This window comes from Poecile atricapillus, chromosome 12 (assembly GCF_030490865.1).
Source record: "Poecile atricapillus isolate bPoeAtr1 chromosome 12, bPoeAtr1.hap1, whole genome shotgun sequence".
NCBI classification, from domain to species: domain Eukaryota; kingdom Metazoa; phylum Chordata; class Aves; order Passeriformes; family Paridae; genus Poecile; species Poecile atricapillus.
In genome coordinates, this window is record NC_081260.1 from 3917565 (window position 1) to 3939469 (window position 21905).

At 50.7% G+C, this 21905-nt stretch overlaps 1 protein-coding gene across 1 annotated transcript; it reads right to left on the minus strand.

Annotated features, from left to right (window-relative positions):
• Positions 1-4552: 4552 nt before the first annotated feature.
• Positions 4553-11668, minus strand: LOC131583704 (zona pellucida sperm-binding protein 3-like). Its single transcript, XM_058848111.1, has 12 exons — positions 11641-11668; positions 9436-9563; positions 9123-9379; positions 7029-7335; positions 6546-6664; positions 6360-6463; positions 6022-6199; positions 5822-5942; positions 5628-5719; positions 5409-5554; positions 4890-5009; positions 4553-4686 (listed from the first exon to the last, which is right to left on the minus strand). The coding sequence occupies exons 1-12, from the start codon at positions 11666-11668 to the stop codon at positions 4553-4555; spliced, it is 1734 nt and encodes a 577-aa protein (XP_058704094.1).
• Between the last annotated feature and the right edge of the window lie 10237 nt (positions 11669-21905).

Consider the following 21905-nt stretch of genomic DNA (forward strand, 5'->3'; position numbering starts at 1 on the left):
GACTTAAAGTGCATTAATTTTTATGGGATCAGAGTTGTTCTTCTGTAGAGCTCCTGGAAGTGTGGACACAAGCACATTAAAGATGCAGCACACCCAGTTTGGACACCCAGGTGAGTCTGGGTTCTTTTTTGGCTCTGCACTGCCAGCTCATGCCCTGCCCCAGCTGCAAACCACAACAACCACTGCATTTCTAACTCCAGCACATCGGGAAGTGGCTCCACCTCACAGCCCATTCCTCCTGTTCTCCCCATTCCAGACCTAGAAGGCACCAGGTAAAAGGAGTGTAATGCCAGTTCCTGCCTGGGTTTAGTGTTGGAAACCTCTCAGTGTCCCTTCTCAGTGAGCTAACACTGACCCCAAAGCCACTGAACACAAATCCAACCCATCCCACTCATGGCAAGCTGGAAAGTGAGATGAACCAACAGAGGGAGAAGATTTTCAGCAAGGGGGAGAAAAATGGAAACAGAACAGGAAAAAAAGATGACTTAAAATCCCACAGTGTGCCTTCAACTCAATGAACATCACCCCTCGTGTTACAGGAGAGGAGTCAGGGATCACTGAGGCAGATCTGAGCTAGAAGTCAATTTACTGAGTGGGTAATAGGCTGGTAAATAAGATAATATGTCAGATTAGCTGATCCCTCGATACCCACACATCCACTCATAGCTATTATACTTTGATAAGCAGTAATTTGACATATAAACAAAAATATAACAGTGAACACAAAACTATAATTATTAACAAGACTACAATTAGGTGGAACACCTCATTCATAGCCCCATGGCTGTTGGTGACCACCTGAGCAGATTTTCTCACCACTGATGCTTTCCATCTTTCATCACTCTCACAGTGATTTGGTGGGTTGTGACTGCATAGTTAAAGTTGCACCCCATAATTTTAATAAAACCTACAGATATTTGAGGGATTGTGCATACTCTCTATAAATAGAGAATCACAAAGAGCTCTCATGCAAACACATCCATGCCCAACACATCCAAGTAGAGTCTCTGAGGTCTCTCTGGGATGTAATTCAAAAAGACAAACATTTTGTTCGGTGTTGAGACAAATGTCTCAGGTTAACAGCATTACACTCTCAGATAAATCCTTGTTGTTTCTGCACAACACACGTGGCAGCAGTGACAGTTCACCATTTGTTCACATTTAGCTGGGCCCATGCTCCAGGTTCTAACAGAGTACAATTCCATGCTGATTCAATCCCAACACCATGATTTGGTTTATACAGTCATTTTGGTTGGAAAACACCTCTAAAATCATCAGTTCCAACCATAAAACATTGCATAGAGCTAAGACAAAAGCTGTGGCCCTACTGCTGGGGGAGTTATAAGTGAAGCTTTTGTAGATGCCACCAAGATCAGAAACACTTTCTGAATTAAAGTATTTTTGAAATACTTTTTGAGTTGAAATTATTTACCCAAATTACCTTTTGAAACTCAGTGGGTAAGGTGCCCTCATCACCTTCCCCTTATTGCTGTAGTGGATTGCACCTGCAACTGAACTGGGATACAGCTGAGAGCTACAGAAACATTATTCTGAGTGCTGCCAAGTGCATTTACAATTATCTGGGGGTCTTTTCCTGAATCCTTTGCCATTTAGACAATACACCACCAGCCAAGACCCATTGACCAGTTCCTAACACCAACAAAGAAGATTTTAACGGGTGTTCCTGCTCATACAAATCACTTGCTGCCAAGCTTAACTTATTTGCCAAACCTGCAGTATGCAGGCTGTTTATTTAATACTCCTAATCCTGTTCCTGGGATGCCAGTCACACCTTTCTGGGCTCATTTTGGAGAGGTGTGGGCTCACCTGTGCAACCCTGTACAGGTGTATTTAGGAATGCCAAGCAGGTAGGTTTAAATGCAGAGATTAAACTGCAGTGACAGTTCCATGGGCCTGAGGCTCTGTTATGGATTAAGGATCACTTGTTGCTGGCTTTTTAATACCATTGGGCTCAAATTCAGAAATTAAGATTCCAACAGGTCCAAGAGGTAGTAACTGTCATTTGGGTTAAGGTAATTTTTGCTGTGCCAATATAAACAATCCTAGTTTAAATTAAACTATCTCCAGGATAAACAGATATAATTTATCTGGTACTATTTCTTTTTCCATGTGTTCCTCTGATGTAACACTCACCGAACAGCTCCCAGCCTGGTTACATCTATGCCCCTTTTTCAAGGAACCACACTGAAAATTAAGCAAATGTCTACTTCATTTTTGGGGCATTGTCTTTCACACATTGTGCTTACATTTCCCTCTGCCAAATCCACATTAATGGGTGGGACTTCTAAATCTGTAGAATTCGGGCTTGCTTTTTTGATTGAGTGCACTGCAGTGACAGGCTTAAACATGATTACAGCCATTACCAGATTGATTTGTACAAATAAAAGATCTGGGGGTTTTCACCCCATGTGATCAGGCTTGTTGATGGATAAACTAGATCTGGGTCTAATGGCTGTGTTTTGGGATTTTGGTATAACCCAGTGTGGGTCCTGGAAAAATAGGACAAGTCTCAGTGAGGAGACCCCAAACTGGTTAGCCCTTCTAGTGAAGCCACGCAGCATTAATGTGACTTTTGTGGAGATTTTGGTCTTTTTGGCTTTGTTTTGTCTTTTGCTTGGTCTCTTTTCATAATGGGATAGAGTTTTAAAAGAGCAGGGATTCCTCCCTCAAGGCCTGGGGGTCTGTGAGAGTTGAGACAGGGTTAAAAGTTGCTCAATGAACATTTGGGGATAGCAGTGGCTTGTCTCATTCCCAAGGGTCCATTCCTTTTCACAGCAAGCTGCTCAGTGTGTGATGGAATGTGATTCATTGTTAGGATCTGGTTCCCTTGTTAAAAACACCCCAAAAGCTGCCTCTGCTTCACCTTGTGTTTCATACTATCTCCCCTAGTCAGAGCCACACCACAAAGATCCAGTTCCACTCTTGCCATGCTTCTGACCATATTTTTCTTGCAAATTATCCAGTTGAAGCAGGTCCCACAGGATGGTTCTGGTGGTATTTCTTTGGTCAGCCCCTCAAGGCCTGGGGGACACTTCAATATCAATAAGAGAAGCCACCTTAAACTACAATTCACTTAATTCACTCTCTTCCCTACTCTCATCCCTAAATTCCCAGGCAGGGTCCCTCCATATATCTCCATCCCAATCTTCTGGGGATGCAATTCACTAATGGATCCTAATACATCAGATCATAAATTCTAGTTTGTCCTCTACTCTTTTTCCTTCCCCCCCACTCCAGTTGTTTCTGCAATTGTTCTATTCACAGAGAATAAAAGCTCTTTTTGTCACTTTTCTTTGTTCAAATTCATCTCGTAACATTCTCATTTCCTTTTCTTTGTATTCCTTACAAAGACACGCCGCTTCCAAACACATTTACAACATCTTGCATATTATTCCCTTTTTCTTTACCATTTCTCAGTTTTTCTCTCATGCAGTTTAGCTGTTCCTCTATCTTTATTCCAATTACACCAATTTTTGAACACTCAATCCCTCAGAAAGTCCTGGAGATGATCTTATTCCATGCCAGTAATTGAATCTGCCACCCTACTGATGGTGCCAATTTTGTCACAGAAGAGCCAGAGATCACTCAGTTGGAGCTGAGCTGGTGGTTAGTTTATGGAGAGTTCTAATCAGCAGATTTAGGTGTGCAAATCTCAGTCCTGCCTTCCACCTGCATGCAGCAGAGATGGCCTCAAAGTTTGGACCAAGACCACACCACCAAACTACAGGAGGATTTAGTGCTTACCCAACCTGGCTGCTCTTTGCACTGGGACAGCAACAGTGCAGGAAGTTCCAGAAGCTCTCTGGAGACAAAAAACAGGGGAAGAGGAGTGCAGAGGTGTGGAGAGCACCCATCCCCAGGAAGGGAATCCTTTCCTCCTCCCACATGTCCTCAAAACCCACAGCAGCTGCCCTGGAATGGGATCCCCAGGTTTGGGAGCACTCCAGGAAGAGTTTCCAGCTCTAACCACGGCCCAAGGAATGTGATCCCATTGCAGTGCTCATCCCAGAGCTCTCACATTCCATAAAAACAATGAAACTCATTCCCATCCAACCCCTGCAAAACAGAAGCACCTCTAGTCCTTTACCATCCCTGAGGTTTTCCCAGTTTTTCCCCTACAGAGAAGCCAAACTCAGCACTGAAACCAACTAAAACCCCAGAATTCCAGCTGCCCTTGCATCCTCCAAGGGATCATGGAGAATAATTCCTGCATCCTACTGGATAAAGAAGGGAAGACAGGAATTCTGGAATCAGGAAGTAACTTAGAACCTCAGAACACCAATAAAGCCACACCTCAATTTGTTTAGGATTCCTTTCAGTGGATACAACCTTCGGAAAATACACCTGTATCTCTTAAATCCAAGTGCTTGGGGGTTTGGAAATCACTTCCAGGTGGCAGCAGCTCCACATCCCCAATCCCACCCCTTTTCCTGGAAGATGGATTCCCACCCAAAGCTGCCTGGGGCCCCTCCCACCCCACAGAGAACACCAGGATGTGACAGAAATGCTTCACTCTTTATTGGGATTGGTATCACTGGGACATTCCCAGAGGACAGAGCCTTTTCCTGCACATTGCCAGGAGCATTCCCAGGGCAGTCAGGCTCAGCAGAGTGGCTGCCGTCAGCAGGAGCCCCTGGATCACCACAGGAATTCCACCAGCAGCACCTGGAAGGGACAAAACCTCCACTCAACACTCATTTTTTGGCTTCCCAGCCTCCATCCAATCCTTGGGAATCTTTAGGAAGGAGCCCATAAGGCAGCTCATTCCAGAAAGTCCCTCTGTGAAATCACTGGGAATTCACAGTGGGATCAGCCCCCAGGCAAGGCCTGGAGACACAACCCCACAGGGATCCCACAATGACCCCTACCCTGGTGGGTGTTCCCAGCTGGTCCTGGACTTCCAGAGGGGCTCATTAATCCCTGAGCTGGCTCCAGGATTAGCAGGGGTCCCACAGACACGTCAGCCTCAGTCAGCCCTGAGGGCCCACCTGGAAAAAGAGGGAATGAGTATCCAGGTGAGGGAATTCCTGCTTGGGCTGGAATTTGGGAATTGCAGGAAGATGGACACCAGAAGAGCAGAATGCCAGGGGCTTTAAATGCAAGGACACAGTTGGGATAGAATAATGGAATGGTTTAGGATGGAAAGGACCTCAAAGCCCATCCAGTGCCATGAGCAAGGACACCTCCCACTACCCCAGGTGGCTCCAGCCTGGCCTGGGGTCACTTCCAGGAATGAAAAATGGCATTTCCCAATATCCCCCCAGAATTCCCCTCTTTCCTTTTAAAAATCCCTAAGGACATCAGAGAAGAGCTGGGATTGTCCTTCAGCTGTGCCAAAAACCCGGCCTCCAAACCCGAGGGGCCCTGGGGACACCTTTGGGACACACCTTTCTGGCCAGGGCCGTCCCTCCTCACGCGCCTGCCCATCCGTGCGGCCGGAGCACGGAATTCCCGGGAATCTCCTCCAGGAGAGGGACAGCTGCCGGTGTCACAGCAGCTGCAGATGGCCGCAGTGCCCTCCAAAGGTGCCCACCTGGAACAGAGTCACCTGTGACCCCCCTGCTGCAGGCTGGGGCGGGTCCCCTCCCCACACCAGGGACACTCACAGGCCGCTGGCTTTGCTGAAGGAACAGGCTTTATTCCAGGGATTCGGGGCTTGAGCTGCCGGGGACACCCGCAGGTGGCAGCTGATGTACAGCTGGAAAGAGAAATCAAGGGAAATTCATTAATCAAGGAGATTTTAGGGCTTTTTTCCATGGGGAAGAAGCCAAGAAAGGAAGATGGTTGGAAACCACCTCACCAAATTCCCAGCGTCTCCGGCGAATTTGAAGGCGTCCACCAAGAACCGCAGCGACTCCAGCCGGGGCCGCGGGGACACAAAAGCTGAACCGGTGTCCTCTGCCCTGCTGTCCACCAGACACCTGGAGAAAGGCTGGGAATCACTCAGGAGTCTCCACAGGAATCTGGGATTCTCCAGCCAGCCCCAGAGCCCAGCCTCACCCGCCCAGGTCGATGAAAGCGTAGCGGGGGGATGAGCTCCTGTCAGGGGTCGCGGTGGCCACGCACTGATCCACGAAGAGCCGCAGGGGCACGTGGCCCTCCGAGGTGACATCGGCCTGGAAGCGGAGGCTGTCCCCAAGCTGGAAGCCATTGGAGAGCCTCTCTCTGCTCCAGTCATCTGGAATGCAGATCCCAGGGAATGGGGTCACTTTGGGGAGCTCCCAGGAGCGTGGGAACGTGCGGGAACCCCTGTGGGCTGGATGTGGCTCCATTGGGGCTCCCAGGAGCTACATGGAACAGGGAGATGAGGGACACGAGGCCACCAGGGCTGCACCCACCGTCCATGAGGCGCAGGGAGAACCGGAGCCGCTCCTCTGCTGCCGCCGTGGCGTGGAATGGGGCCCACGTGGGGTGCACGGCACCGCTGCTCACGTTGCTCCTCCTAAATGGAAGCAGTGGAATTTACCTGGGGTGGCACCGGCACCTCAGGGCCATGGCAGCATAGGGACACCCCCAGTACTCACCTGGGGTAGTGACACTCAATGGGGACCTCGGCTGGGGTGGTCCTCACGATAAGGGGGTTGCCAGCACGGGTGGGCTTGTAGAACAGGGTGGTTCTGTAGATCAGGGAGTCTGGGGTCACCTGGAAGGAGGGTTTGGGTGAGGGAAAAAATCAGGAAAACAAACTCGGCACCAGCAGGGATTGTGCTAGGACACAGAGGCCACAATTACCGGTCCTACAGGACACCACGGAGCTTTGGGCTGGCATCCCAACAATGCACCAGCCTGAAGGAGGCCACAGAGCCTCCAGGACTTGGGCACCTCACCTCAGGAGCCATTATCCCATAAATTCCTGCATCCAAACCCTCTGCAGAGTGTGTGCCTCGGCCAGGATCCCCATACCCCAAAATCCACCCCTACTGCAGGCACTCCTCACCCCAAACCCGCCAGCAGCTGCACCAGGGCACCTCTAGGGGAGACACCCGGCCGCGGTGGCACTCACTCACCTGCAGGGTGCTGCCACACTCGTGCAGCGCGGCCACGAAGGTGACAAAGGCCTGGGCGGGGTTTGGGGACACGGGCGGGCAGGAGGCTGTGCCCAGGCTCAGCTCCGCTGCCCGCACCGGGCGCCCGGTGCCAAAGAGGTCCCTGCGCACGGTGACCGCCAGCTGCCCCTCCTGGCAGCGCACGGCCACCGCGGGCCGCGGGGACAGCGCCCGCAGCTGCGACAGATCCACCCGCGCCCAGGGCTGCGACACGCCGGGGACACGGCTCCGGGAGGAGTCACCCCGCAGCCGCCACGGCCCGGAATTCCTCGGGGGAAAACCCCAGGGATCGGAGGATGCGGCCGGAGCCAACACCCAGCAAAGCAGAGCGACCCCAAAGCTGCTCCCAAACCCCATCCTGGCCCCAGGAGAAGCAGCGCGTGGAAAAGGGACCTGCTCGGGAGCTTTTTATGGGAGCATCCCGGGGGATTTCCCCCCCCAGGGATAACGGGATCCAGCTGGGCATCCCACTCGGGATAACGGGATCCAGCTGGGCATCCCACTCGGGATAACGGGATCCAGTTGGGATGTAGCTGGCCCCATCCCTCCCGAGGGTGATTCCCTCCCCCTGCAGCCGGGAATTGTCCCGTTTGTCCCATGTCCTGCACGGCTGCGGTGGCATCAATGCCATCCGTGTCCCCCTGGCTCCCTGAGTCGGAGCCCATTTTGGCCAACGAGGCTCTCCCGGACATTTCCCCCCTGATCTTCCCAGGAATTCCCCAAAATCCAGGCGGTGTATTCAGAACTGGCGATGTGCCAACCCCTCCCGGGCGCTTTGGGATCCTCCCGTGCCCGATTTCCCTGGAATTGCGCCTGGCTAATGAGGGCACCGTAACGAGTTCATTTGCATGGAGAGGAGAGGGACAGAGCCGGCAGGAGGAATCCAGAGATTAATTAGCCTGTGAGTGTTAATTGCGCTGCTTGGCACCGCCGCTGGTGGGCACGGGAGGGTGACAATGGCCCTGCGCAGCAATGGCCCTGGGGACACTCAGTGCCATCGCCCGGCCAGGGTGTCCCCGTGCCCTGCGGGAATTCCCGGGGAATTCCCACTCCTCATCCACAGGGATGGGGGAGCTCGGAGGGATTTTGGCCTCGGGATTTATTCCTGGTGGGGTTTTTTACCGGGAAACGGGGCTGGAGCATTTACCTCTCTCTTCCAGGATCTGTGGGATGGGTTTGGGATGAGGGGACCCACTCGGGTCACTTGTAGGGGATGAGCCAAGCTCTGACCTAGCCCGAATTCCTGGTAGAAATTCTCACATCAGGTCCTGCTGTCCCCTGCAGCATCCATAATGTCATTCCCACATCACCCTCTGGCACCATCCCGGTGTCCTGGCATTGTCCCAGGTGTTTTTAGGGATGATGAATAAATGATGGGACACAGAAAACTTCTCCAGGCCTCTCCATGAATTCCACAGGAATGGGGCAGGTCCCTGCCTGGCTCATCCTGAAGCTGCCCTGGAATGTTTTATCCAGGGGATGGGGCTGCTTGGGGGGCTCCAGAGGGATCCAGAGGGATGGGAGAGGATGTTCCTGCATCCAGAAGGATCCAGGGGAATGGGAGGGGATGTTCCTGCTTCCCACAGCCCCATTGCCCATCCCAACATCAGGAATGGCCCTGGAAACCCAGGATTTGATCTGCCCAACATCTGTGGGACCCAGGTCTCCAGGGATGGGCATCTGCTCCCAAGGCACCATTAGTGCTATTCCAGACTGAAGGATCCAGGATCCCAAAGAGCTTTGCACAGCCCCATCCCACGCTTTCCCTCTCCAGCATGGATTTCTCACCCTCTGGAACATCTCAGCACCTTTGCAGGGGAAGGTCCCAGCCCTGTGGGTCACTCTGTGGTTGGTGCAACAGCCCCAAGAGCTCTTCCACCCTGAAAGCTGCTTCCAGCTCCAGAGTGGCCATGTCCTGCACCAAGGGGCCGCTCGGGTGGATGCAGGAGCAGTGCTCTGCCCAGGAGGCAAAGATCACAGCCCTTTCATTTCGTACAAACACAGCTGAGCCCAGCAGGAGCCCTCCCTGAGCCCTGTCCTGCTGCTGGCCTCCACCCCAGGCGCGTTTCTGCACCGCTGCTCCTGGGCCATGCTCCGGAGAGCCGGCCCTGCGCTGCCTCCTCGTGCTCTTCCTCACGGATATTACACTTGGCTGAGCCTCGGGAGCTCCACTGAGCCTCTCCACAGCTGCTCCCCGTGTGTGGGGCAGCAGCAAGGCAGGAGAGCGTATGCCCCAGCACGGGGACAATGAGCCACTCACCGAGACAGCGCGGCTGTGACGGGCCATTGTCATGACTGATGGCATGGGGACTCTGGGGGGACAGATTTTCACAGCACATAAGCCCTAATGAACAGAGAAATAACTTGCCGTGATGAAGGAGTTGCACAGAGTTCCAAAAGCCACGGTCCTGCGAGGAAGGAAACACTTGATTGCCAGCAAGGCCACTGAGCAGTAGTGGGGCAGCAGAGCTGAGATCTGAGCCTCTTCCTGCTGGCCTGGAGAGCGGGGAAATGAGCCAACACTTCAGAGGAGGAGGAGGAATCAGAGCACGAGGGGTGGTGGTGGAGCAGAACAGTCTCCCAGGGCTGGGGGCTGCACAGCAGCTTCACTGCTGCAGAGAGAGCCAGAAACCGTGCAGCCAAACCGCATCTCCTGCAGCACCCAGAACCTGTGCAGCCAAACCGCATCTCCTGCAGCACCCAGAGTCCCCTGCAGCCAAACCGCATCTCCTGCAGCACCCAGAACCTGTGCAGCCAAACCGCATCTCCTGCAGCACCCAGAGTCCAGGCAGCCAAACCGCATCTCCTGCAGCACCCAGAATCCCCTGCAGAGGGGAAACTGAGGCACGGAGCCAAGGAGTCATTCCTGCAGAGCTGGGCACCCTGCACAAGGGAAAAAAAAAAAACTTTGAATCTCATTGTTGGTCTTTGCAGCTCACAAGTTGGTTCCCATAGGGAAACTGTTGTGTAATATTGGCTTGAGCACACACCACAGCCTTCCCCACTGCCTGGGAGGAAGCTTTGCCACAGGAGCTGCTGCCGAGCCACCTTGTATTAGAATTTACTACAGCTCTGCCTGGAAGCCTGCCCCGTGCTTTCTATTTTTAGCTGCAGGCAGACCTATTCGTATCAGTCAGTGCTGAAACTCAGGTCCTTCCACAGCTTTGGTGCAGTAATTCAGGGACATGCATGAAGCCAGGTTCTCAGCTTCGAGGACAGCTCAGCAGGATAAATAATAAAGCCATGAGCTGTGTGGTCTCAAGGCTGGGGGGACACAGGGTGTGCTTTGCTAAAGGCATTCCCATCACACGCATTTATTCCACAGGATCACACCACTGCTTACGTGCAGAGCAAAGCAGGGACCTGAATGTGATTTACCAGCTCATAAACTGCGAGGAAAGCAGGACAAATGGGATGAGAGAGAGGAAAGGTCCAGGGAAAGTGGAAACAGCTCCACAAGGTTCCACACTGGTGGTGGTTTACCTGCCTGTTAATTATTTCATCCCAAAATGCTTTTAGAAGAGAAGAACTTAATTAGTTCTTAACTTAACTTAATTAGTGTCAACACAGGACAAGTAAAAAACGTGTGCTTTTACAACTGGCCACAGTAAATATACAGAGGGTAAATCTCAGAGGTCTGCAATAACTCAGGGTGATTTGAGTAAAGCAATGCAGCAGCAAGATACAGATTGTTATAAGTGCATATTATAATATTGGCTTTTCACAAATATTATAATGAATATGTATAAGGTTAGAAAACTTTGTTGTATTAATATAGTTTCTTTTATTTCTGTTATAGATGAAACTTAGAAATAGTGGAATAATACAAATATATGTTAGGCTATAACATGATATTAAAGCTCAAACTACTTGTGTTTATATAATCCAGAGACTGAAAAGATAGTCAGAGACACCCCCAACACACATTCTTAAGATTATCTTGTCCTCCAAGACCCCCAAGAGAATAATTTATTGCATCCTTACTGGAGGATGTAAAACCCAGTGGCACCAAGAAGATTGATCTATTGGGAAGGGGGCAAGGTAAAAAACTAAATAAAGGAACATCAAAAAACTTAAGAAGAATGTATGAATATGTATGAGAATTTATGGATATGTAGTAGGGTTCTGTTTTTAAGGGACAATCCTTTGTTAGTAAGGTGAATGCAGAGACACCTGGCCATATCTGTATACTTTATTTTTATCTCCTAATTGTCTTTCTATTAAAATTTTAAATTCTGTATAAAAGTATGTGAAGCTCGTTTTTCACAAGATGTTTGGTGATGGAGCTCCCAATCAGCCAGGCCTTGTTCTAATGACACTCCATCACGCTTCCCCCTTCACGTGCGTGGCAGCACGTGCCTGATCTGCTCAGGTAAATGACAGTGTGACAAATAAAAGCTCTCAGCAGTGGCGCTGATACACACCTCCTCCCCGAGAGCTGCCCACTGACATCATCACTGCACTTCATGGCAGCTGAACTCAACCTTGGCAGAGGAGAGCTGAGCTCACAGCCAGCCCCACGCTTGCAGCAGAGACACAGACAGACACTGTCAGTCCAGTGCTGAGCCCTCACCTGGCTGCTTGGGACTCATCTTGGTCATAGGGGTCAGGAAATTGGGACAAGGCCCTGAAAAACCTGGAAGTAACAAAGCTCTGGATCATCCAGGCCCAGCAATGCAGCATGGAGGGCAAAACCGTAGAGCAACCATTGTGGGTGCAAGGAACCAGGGTAAGTGCCACTGGTGCCACCAGCTCAGCAGCACCACGAGGAGGAGGAAGTGAGAAATCCAAAGGCAGGCATTTATATGGGCAATATCTGTGGGTTTCATCCCACCTGTTTTCACAAGAAGGAAACACCTCACAGAGCAGTCAAGTGGGATTCATCCTTCCTGGCTGCAATGATGATTCCTGCTCCTGTCTGCAGCAAGCAAGGAGCCTGAGGCTCTTCTGCTGCAGGGTGCTGCAGTCAGAGAGGCCCCAGGAGGGTCTGACCACACTTGCACACACGGCTGGTCCCCATCCATTGCCCTTGGTCACTCAGGATGGCTCTTGCTGAAGGCAGCCCCAGCCCTCCTGCCCCGAGGTGTGAGCAGAGCAGATGGAACAAATGGGCAAACACCGCTTCTCCCATCCACGCACTTCCCAGGAGAAGCAGTGTCAAATTAATGGACAAAAAGAGCCCAAAACAAAACAACAAGGTGTGTGTGTGAGCATATTAAGTCCTTTTTCCATCCCCAGTTTATGCTTCAGCTGCTACCTTGAGACTGACACAGAAGCCAATGTACCATTTGCTTCACACAGCTCCTGGGATCTCCGTGGCACCGTTTATGCTTGGGTAACTCAACTTCTGGAGGCCATTAGGCAGGGTAATTTCACCAGTTCCTAAGCAAATGCCTGGAGGGGTCCTTGCAAAGCCAGTTCAGCACAGCTGAAATATGGAGGAAATGTTCGTTTGAATCCTAAGGAGAAATGTAATGACTGCTTTGTAGTAAAGCACATTCAAATCAGCCCCACTTTGGCTGATCAAGGCACAGTCTCATCAGCACTCTCCAAGAAGAAATACTTCTGATCCAGAAAGCGAGCTTAACATCTTTGTGGGAGAGTTTTCATCAACTGACAACACCCATTTTGGGAAAAATGAGCTCACAGCATCACTCAGGTGCAGATTTTAAAACAAGGGCATTTTTTTTCTTTTTTCTATTTTTTTTTCCTTTTTCTCTCCTTTTTTTTTTTATTTTTTTTGAAAAGGCATTTTCCATTTGATGGGCCCACCTCCACTGAGATGCCAGCTGGCCAAACACATCTGGGGGCTGTGGCCTGTTTATTCATCAATGTGTTGGTGAGAACAGGGCTCTGCAGAGCAGCTTCCACATCTGTGTGTGGCTGCTGAGTCCCAACCTGGCTGCTTGGGACTGATCTTGGTTGCAAGGGTCAGGAAACTGGGACAAGGCCTTGAAAAGCCTGGAAGTAACAAGGTTTTGGATCATCCAGGCCCAGCAATGCAGCATAGAGGGCAAAACCATAGAGCAACCATTGTGGGTACAAGGAACCAGGGTAAGTGCCACTGGTGCCACCAATGCAGCACCACGAGGAGGAGGAAGTGAGAAATCCGAAGGAAACACTCTGGGTTCACTGGCAACTTGTGAAGCAGACAGGAGGAATAGCCCAGTCCCTGCTGGGGTGTCTGTACTGATGTCCCCAGAAGGACACAGGTGTCAGGAGGGATGGTTCCCAGCCCGTCCTGGCTGACAAACCTGCTCTGCAAGTGGCAGTAGCTGGAAATTTATTGCATCTTGCCATTTTGAGGTGCATGTCCTCCTCAGCAATGTTTCTCACAGGAGGATGGGTGTGCTCCTCACTCTGCTTCAGAAATGGGAAAAAAGAAGCAGAGAGCTGCAGCAATGGGTGAAAACAGACAGGTTTATCCCATGGCTGATGGATCCAAGCCTGCAGGCTGTCTCCTCCAGCTCCATACCTGTTCCTCTGCCCAGCCAGGCCCCTGCAAAGGCTGCTTTCCTTTAGTCCCACCTCTCCTTTCACAGCCGAACAGGACAGGAGGCAGGTGGCTTGTTAGAAACTGTCCCTGCACCATCCAAACTTGTGAATATGTCAACGTGCATTGCATTTTAATAGATGTCTGGGGACCTGACAGAATTCATTAAAACAGAAGGAGGCAGGACAAGCAGGAAAGGTGCTTGTGAAGAGCAGCAGGCCAGGGTGTACCAGCAGAGGTTGAGGGAGATGCAGGAAGAAAGCAGGGGGCTATCAGTGCTCCCATTGGTGTTTTATCCAGGCACAGACTGGGACTTGGCCTCAGGAGCTGCCAGCACTTGTGTGTGCTCCTCTGTGCAGATCTTTGGCTGACGAGTGTCAGTGCCAAGCCCTGGACCTGCTCAGGCAGGAGCACGTGCCAGCAGAGAGCAGGACACAAACCCCAAGAAATGCAGCTTCCTCTGGCTGTGGGACAAAGCGTGGGGCTGACACAGCCCATCCTGCCCAGGGGCCGAGTTCCCTGCAGAGGAACCTGTTCAGGTGGAGGCATCAGGCCAGGTATATCTGTCCATGCCCTTGAACAAAGGGGTCTATCAAACCCCCCCCATCCCGTATGAAAGTTTGGGTGGAACTCAAAAATCCCTGGTGCCCTGCAGGAAGGGAATTCTTTCACTGTCTGCCCCTGGCAAGCTCAAACCTCTGCCCCCTAGCAGAGTGAGGCAGGAGGACGTGGCCCCTGGCTTTGATCTCCTCTCCCAGGGGCTGTGCTGTCCCCAGCGCAGAGGGGCTGCTGTTGCTGGGTGGGGAGCTCAGCTCCAAGGGTAGCACAGAGCCTGATTTGCCTTTGGTAATTCCTACTTACCTTCCCCCGATCTTTAGGGGCTGCTTGATCTGTGTGGGATTTTTTCATCTTTAGCACCGACAATCCTCTGATACTGCCTGTGCTTTTCTTTGACTCTAACCAGAGCCCTGAAGTTGTTTCTCATATCAAACGCTCCCAGTCAATCTGATTTTTAGAAAACACAGCGTGTCTGGGGAGAAACCTGCAAAATATAGAACACATTCCCCATTTGCATTTGAATGTTGAAAAACCCCATCACTCCTCTATGGCACATCATATCAGCACTACACCCGCCATGAAATATTCATGGCCATTTATTATGATGTTGTTTATTAGCCTCATAAAACTTTCCAGCAATCAGTTTCTTTATTTGCTCAGCCTGCAGCATGGATGGGTACTTTTGTGTCTCCTTCAGTGCTGGCAGTGTTTGAATTAATCCAGGGCCCCTGTCACCATAAGAACACCACCACTGCTATCCTGAGCTCAGTCCATCCCTGGGCTGCTTGTGGCATCAACAGAGCACTGATTAAGAAATGTAGGGTGACCATGATACCCTCTGCCTGTATTGGGTTGCTGGAATGACATGAAATTCAACCCAAGATTGGCTTCCTGAGCCCAGTGGGACAGCACAGGGAGCAGAGGAATTAAACTGTGCTGCCAGTGCTGCTTGGGTTGGGAGGGCAGTGGGACACAGCGCTGCTCTCACCATCCATGCATCCTCCCTGTGAGGTTAAAAAAGAGAAGGGAAGCACTCAGTGAGGACAGCTCCTGAAGGTTTTATGGCAACTGCCAGATTAATGTTAATGTAAGCTGCTAAAAGATTTTCAAATGGATTAGTTCTCCATTTCCTCCTTGGCACCCTGAGGGTCTGGTGCTGGAAGAACAGACCTGAATCACCTCTGCAACCACAAAGTCCCCCCTGGCAACGAAGCAGAGGCAAGGGCTGGACCTGGAGGGAGCATGTGAGAAAGAGAGTGATACTTTCTGGAACAGATTCAGTTTCTTTATAGCAGTTCTTTATAGCAGGACATTTTGTAAGAGTGCCCATTCTGAAAACCTTTTATTCATCCTGCCAGAGCTTGCGAGCCCTGCCCTTTCCATGAGGAGTTGAGTAAAAAAAGATCTCTGAGGACAGCAAGAGCTTTCCTTTCACAGGGATTGCAAAGCTGAGTCTCACTGGAGTGACCTTGATGCAACCTCTTGTTTTAAACACACAGCAAACATTTCTGTGTTGAACAAACTGCTGCAAGAGGATTCAGGCTCCTCTCTTGCCGATGCACTGGCACTGCTTTTCCCCAGAGCGCGGTGCCTTCCAAAAGCAAACTGCATCAGCCTCAGAAAAATAAATAAATCTACTTTTCACATCATTTCATCTTCTGATAACGGTAATGAACTCAGTCTGAGGCATTACTGGGAATTAATGGCTGCCTGCCTCCTGACTCACCAGCTCTTCCCAGGCTAACATAAATTCCCAGGACCCGTTGTGAGCCACACATCACCGCTAAACTGAAATGAAGTTGTCCAGAAGCCTGGGGCAAATATCCATGGTGCCAGTGCCACCTGGAAGCCTGGGAATGGAGATGAGCTCCCAGATAAACACACTGCTCTGTCCTGATGGCTCACTGGGGGCAAGCACCTGGAGCTGCTTCCTGGGGCTCCCTGCAGGACCCCAGTTCTGCGTCACTCCTCCCAAAAAATTCTGGCTGAGAGCAGCACACACCACCTTGGGGAGCTGCTCCTCTGGGTAATTAAACCCACGCTGCGTGCCTTACCTTTAACCTTTTATCCTGGCTAACTCTCACCATGCTCTGCTCTGAGAGATTAAAGAGCCTCTCTGAAGCTGCCCCTGGCTGCAGGCACTTCCAGACCATTATCACATCACCTCTAACCTGCTCTTAATAAACTAAAAGAAGATGCTTCATTACTGAAGCCAAGCTCTGCAGCTCACACCTGCCTGGCAGTTAGAAACCATCGTGTCACACACATCGAGCCTCTTGGACTTTGTGCCTTTCACATCACACAGCCTTCAGTGGGGAGAAGAAGAGCTGATAAAATTGGCATGTCTATATATTTATTTAAATATTGAGATTTCCTGCTCTCCCAGCTGCAAATGTAAATTTTGTGTACTTAGATCCAGTAATTAGGGTTAATGACTAAAGAGCATTTGGAAATTGTGCAATTTGTGAAGTCCTCCATCAGAAAGGACCAATTAGATTTGCTTCTCCTTCTGAAAAATACAAATTTCCGTCACCAGCTGTTCATGGGACATGTCTGTCTGGGCTGCTTGTCTCGGGAAATTTAATTAAATTTAGTTAAATTTAGTTAGATTTAGTTATCATGTATTAATTACAGGCCATGCTCAGATTTCTGTGAGTTCCAGCACCCCACTGGCAGAACAGGTAGAGGTACGGCCGAGAGTGGAATATGTTTTAATCTGGAGGAAATACAGCTGCTACATCAAACCAAAAGGCTGAGCAGCTCCACTCCAGCCCACAGCTGAATTCATTTACTGCTGGGTCTCACTTTTGCTGGAGCCATCCATCCAGACCGCTTATTCTCCAAGGACAATCGCTGAGCAGCACAGACCAGTGCAGGAGAGAGATTTGTCTCCTGACAGATTATCCCCCGGGAGAACCAGCACAACGCTCCACAGCCTTGGAGAAGATGAGGCCTGAAAAAGAATTCTGCACTACAAACGTGTTCTTCGTCCCCTCCACAGGGAGCAGCTCTGCCCTTGGGCCCCTCAGGGCAGAGCTGGGCTCGCAGGGGCTCCCAGAGCAGCATCCATCGCTGTGGGAGCTGGGCCATGGGCACTGCTCAGCCCAGTGCCTGTAGCTTTGTCCCTCCTGGTCTTTAATTGAGGCAGCTTGGGCTTCCCAAGCAGTGGGGTGTGAAAGCAGCACCTCATAAAAACGTCCCAGTCGCTATAACAATTCTAAATCAGCTTCCTGGGATGCAGCTGGAACAAGCCCCCTGGAGAAGCCACGGCAGCACAGGGAAGGTTTTACTGGCCCTTAGTTATGGGCTTTGGCACAACCCTCTGCATTTTGTTCTCTGGAAAACAGCAAGGAGGAGCGCTCCAGCACTGCATCACCTCCACCAGCAGCTCCCACACCTTGCCACACGAGTGCAGACACTGCAACAACTCCACTATGAATTCTCCAAACAGCCAGAAATCAACAGTCTCAGCTCTTTCCTCTGCTGTTTTTCTGGTGGTGACCCTTGCACAATTGATTGAAGCCTCCTGACACTCCAGCTGCTCCCAGGTTCCTTGCTGCAACCTTGAGGAAAGTCCCACAGGTCAGCAGGCCACAGACTAAGAGCTGCTGAGGTGAACAAGTCCCCAGAGGGGGAACCTCACGATTAAAAGCTCTTTAACCCAACTGAACAGGATCAAAGGCGGCGGCTGGAAGGCTGGAGATGTTCAGAAAGGCATGGTTAATTGTGGGAGCAATTAGCCTCTGCAAGAATTCACCAGGTACATGATGGATTCTCTGTGCCTGGAAGTGTTTAAATCTCAGTGGAGATCTTTTGGAAAGATAAGCTTCTGTTTGACCAGGGTGGATGGGCTTAATACAGGAATAGCCAATTTTATGCAAGAAGAGATGAACAGAATGGTCTTTTGAGCTGGAAAATCTCTAAAATCTATGAAACTATTAATAGAGAGTGAGACATTTCTAGTGGGTTTGACAGCTAGATGACAAATCTGTGTTAAATTCCACAGGATCCAAAGAAACTACTCAGCCTCGTTTTCTAATATCCTCCAAGGGGTTTCCCAGTGGGGGATTTTAGCTTTCCATTTTTTAGCTTTAGAACAATTTTCCAAATTGGAAAACTTCTCAACCTCCCCTCCTCTCACCTCCCCCTGCTCCTCCATCCTTTCCTCTGTCTCGGAGAGTACGTGCCAAGCTGTGCGTGGGTGAGCCCCTGGGAGAGGCAGCAGCAGCACAGCCATCCCACATGTGTGAGGAACAGAGCAGTGGGCACAAGTAGGAGAAGCCAAACCTTGCACTTTGCCAGCCCAGAGTGATCTCAGAGCCTGGGGATCACCCCCAGCATGAGGAGGGAGTGGCTGCACCCATTTTGCTTCTCCCTGGATAGTTTGGGTTATCAATATTTCCCTTTTAACTCTGCTGCGAAGCCTGATCTTCCCAAACCCATCAGGGCACAGCAGCTATGGTTGTGCTGTGGTTGTGCTCTGGGCTGGCTCATCCCCCTCCAATAATGGAAGCAGAATTAATTACGGCTTCCAGGACCAATTGCTTTGGCCAAGGCTGCTGAGTTTGGTATTTTATATGTGTTTTGAAAAAGAGGGCAGATCATTGAAGATGCAGGGTAATTCCCAATCAGTCATCACATCCAGTGGACTTCCATCCCCACCAAAATAGAAACCTCTCACTCAGACATGCTCACCCTCCCTCCCTCCCTCCCAACATTCCTCTGCTGTGCTTCCTTAGCAGGGACACTTCAGGAAAACCTGAAGTACAACTTTTGACCCTCTCCAGTAGTTTCTTGTCTGTCTTGAACTTGGCAGCTCCTTAGCAAGATCAAGGAGGAAAAAAAACAAGGGTCAATTGAAAGTGGAAGAAATTAATGAAAAGGCGGCTAGGCCCACCAATATTAATAAAAAATATCAATATTTAGGCTGTAATATGTAAAAGCAGTCATCCTCTGAGTTTTGGTGGGGTTTCCTGACAGGCATGACAACAGGACCCTGTACTGAGAAAAATCTGCTCTCTTATGAGGCTGCCAGTCCTTCAGAGAGCAAAGAGGTTAATGAAATAGAGGTAGAAAAGATTGCAACGTTTCCTGCACTTCCCTGTAATTTAAATGTGTGCTAAGTACTGCATTCTTCCAGAAATCCCAAGTGGAAGAAGTAAAACAACCACCACTTGAAGGATTTAACCCAGAAGTCCCCAATTGAATTCATATTTATAATAGGAAGTTTTTGTATAGACCTGCAGAAAGCCTGGGAAAATAAAATATACATAAGCAGCAGCCAGTGCTGAAACTTCTATAATGAGGCAATTTGCAGAAGAACCCAAGACTTGGACAGGCCTTTTGAAGGTGCCAAAGGGATTGTGATCTTCTTCTGTGGACAATTCACTGTGCAACACAGCAGGGGTGGTGGCAAAAGGGCTCTGGTGACACGGAGCTGGATTTCAGAAGCCAGGGAGGATTCAGCCCTTGCATCCTGCAGGTCCTGGATTTCAGAAGCCAGGGAGGATTCAGCCCTTGCATCCTGCAGGTCCTGGATTTCAGAAGCCAGGGAGGATTCAGCCCTTGCATCCTGCAGGTCCTGGATTTCAGAAGCCAGGGAGGATTCAGCCCTTGCATCCTGCAGGTCCTGGATTTCAGAAGCCAGGGAGGATTCAGCCCTTGGATCCTGCAGGTCCTGGATTTCAGAAGCCAGGGAGGATTCAGCCCTTGGATCCTGCAGGTCCTGCCTGTGCCAGCTCAGGATGGGAAGGGCCAGGAGTGATGCAGGGTCAGGGAGGAGGATGGGCTCAGGAAGGGCTCAGGAAGGGCAGCCCAGCAGCTGCAAAGACCATGGAAAGGGGGTAGCTTTGGGCCCTGCTGAGCTGAGGTGGGAATGGGAACACAGAAGTGAGCAGAAAAGTCCACAGGGCACATCTGGGCTCATCAGCTGAAACACTGCTTCAGAGGCCACCAAAATCACCCCCCAACAGTTCCACAAGTGTCTTGAGGCAACTTGTGGGGCACCCCAAGGTGAGAGAGACTGGGGAGGTGACCTCATGCCATAAGAAGACCCTCCAGCACTGCAGATCACCCCAAGGTTTCCTTGCCTGTCTGTGGTTGCCTTCTTGGTTCAGATGCCACCCAGAGGGTCGACCTGTCACTCTGCATCTCCTCTTCCTCCCCAACCCTCTGCATCTGGCAAACGATGGAGCTGCCAGGCTGAAGCTGGCTCTGCCCAGGAGCAAAGCCAGCAGTGCTCTGGAAACCTTGCCTCCCCTCCTCAGGAGATGGTTTTTGTCAGTGCACTGACACAGCAGGGCCAGAGCTTCTCCCTCTTATTCCATGGGATCTGTTCCTGCCCCAAGAAAGAGCAGAGAGGAGAGAAGAACATCAAGACACAGCAGGGCAGGAGTGAGGGAGCCCCTTGCACACTCAGCTCCCAGAGACACTGTAGTGCTCAAGCTGCAGCTCAGATACCGGTTTGTCCCCTATTGACACACTGTCCCCTCTTGTCACCCGCTGTCCTGGCCCTGGCAGCCCTGTGAGATGCCTCTCCCGGGCTCTAAGTGACACAAACACCCTGGCTCTTCTCTGGAAATGCTGAACTAGTTAAACCAACCCTGGCTGGGATTCTGGCTTTGCCCACAAAGAAACTGGCTGATACTCACAGGGCTGCTCTCAGGCAGCACAGCTTTTTCATTTGGTTGGTTTTCCCTTCTCTTTTCCATTTGTATCTCGGTTCTTATCTGGCACTGAGCACAACAGAGAGTCTGCAGGAGGGACCAGGCTGCAGTGGGCACATATCAACACAGCCTTGCTGATTCAGAGCGACCAAGCATCTGATAGGAATCCTCCCAAATCAGCAATGTGTGCTCGGTCACTACTGCCACTGCAGAAGTGGAAACCACACAGAAAGACCCTGCAGATGTGATTTCTCATCCCTCTCCACACAGCTTGAGCCCTGGAGCCACAGGAAGCTTTGCCCAGCCACACCGAGGGTGAGGTTAGGGAAAGGCAGAGGCTGTGCCATCTCCCTCTGTCCTGGCAGGAGCACAGAACCCTGCTTCAAAGGCAGCAAGAGCTTTGGGATCCTTCAGGTCACTCTGGAAGTGGCATTTGCTTCCAGCTCAGCTGGTCCCCACTGCCTCAGTGATGGAGCACTGCCAGGTTTGTAGGGCACTTTCCCCTTAACAACCCAGACCCTCCTGTTCAGCTGCTCACGCCTTTTTGGAAGCTGCTCTGCCTTCACCCAAGCTGAGTTATAAAGGCATCAACACCACAAAAAAAACAAACCGAACAAACAGGTTCCTGTAGCACTCTTTAATGATGTTCCTGGTCTAACAGAGAAGATTTACTTTCTCCAGAGAAGGCTACAGAAAACATTGCTGTTCCATGTCCATCTGTCTTGCTCTCCCTCTTGTCCACTAGCTGTGATCAGCTTGCAAGGGAAAACACGTCTGAAAGCTCAGGTGTGCTGCTGACTTGTGTCCTGTCAATCAGGGCTTTGCACAGCAGATCCTTCTGGCCCTTCTTCTTCTCTTGCAACAGCAGCAGAGGGTTGGTGGAGCTTTAAATCCAGGGGGCAGTAAATCCACATGGCACTCACTGCATTGTGTGAAGATTCATGGCTGTGTTCTCTGAAGGTCAGCTTCATCTGTTGCAGGCAATTAGGGATAATCTATGGCTCCTGCTGCTGCTCCAGCCCTGGCCGTATGCTCCTTGTCAGCACCAGACCATTGGTCAAATAAAAGTCACAACTGGTCAATGTCCTGGAGAAATGCTGTGCCAGGAGCAGGAGGCAGAGA

Excerpts from the sequence above, each read along its gene's own strand:
- LOC131583704 (XM_058848111.1), bottom strand. The coding sequence starts at position 11,668 with ATGACCAAGATGAGTCCCAAGCAGCCAG. Across the intron at positions 6,665-7,028 it reads AGTGTGGCAGCACCCTGCAG|GTGACCCCAGACTCCCTGAT; the intron begins GTGAGTGAGTGC and ends CCCTCCTTCCAG. Across the intron at positions 6,200-6,359 it reads CTCCCTGCGCCTCATGGACG|ATGACTGGAGCAGAGAGAGG; the intron begins GTGGGTGCAGCC and ends TCTGCATTCCAG.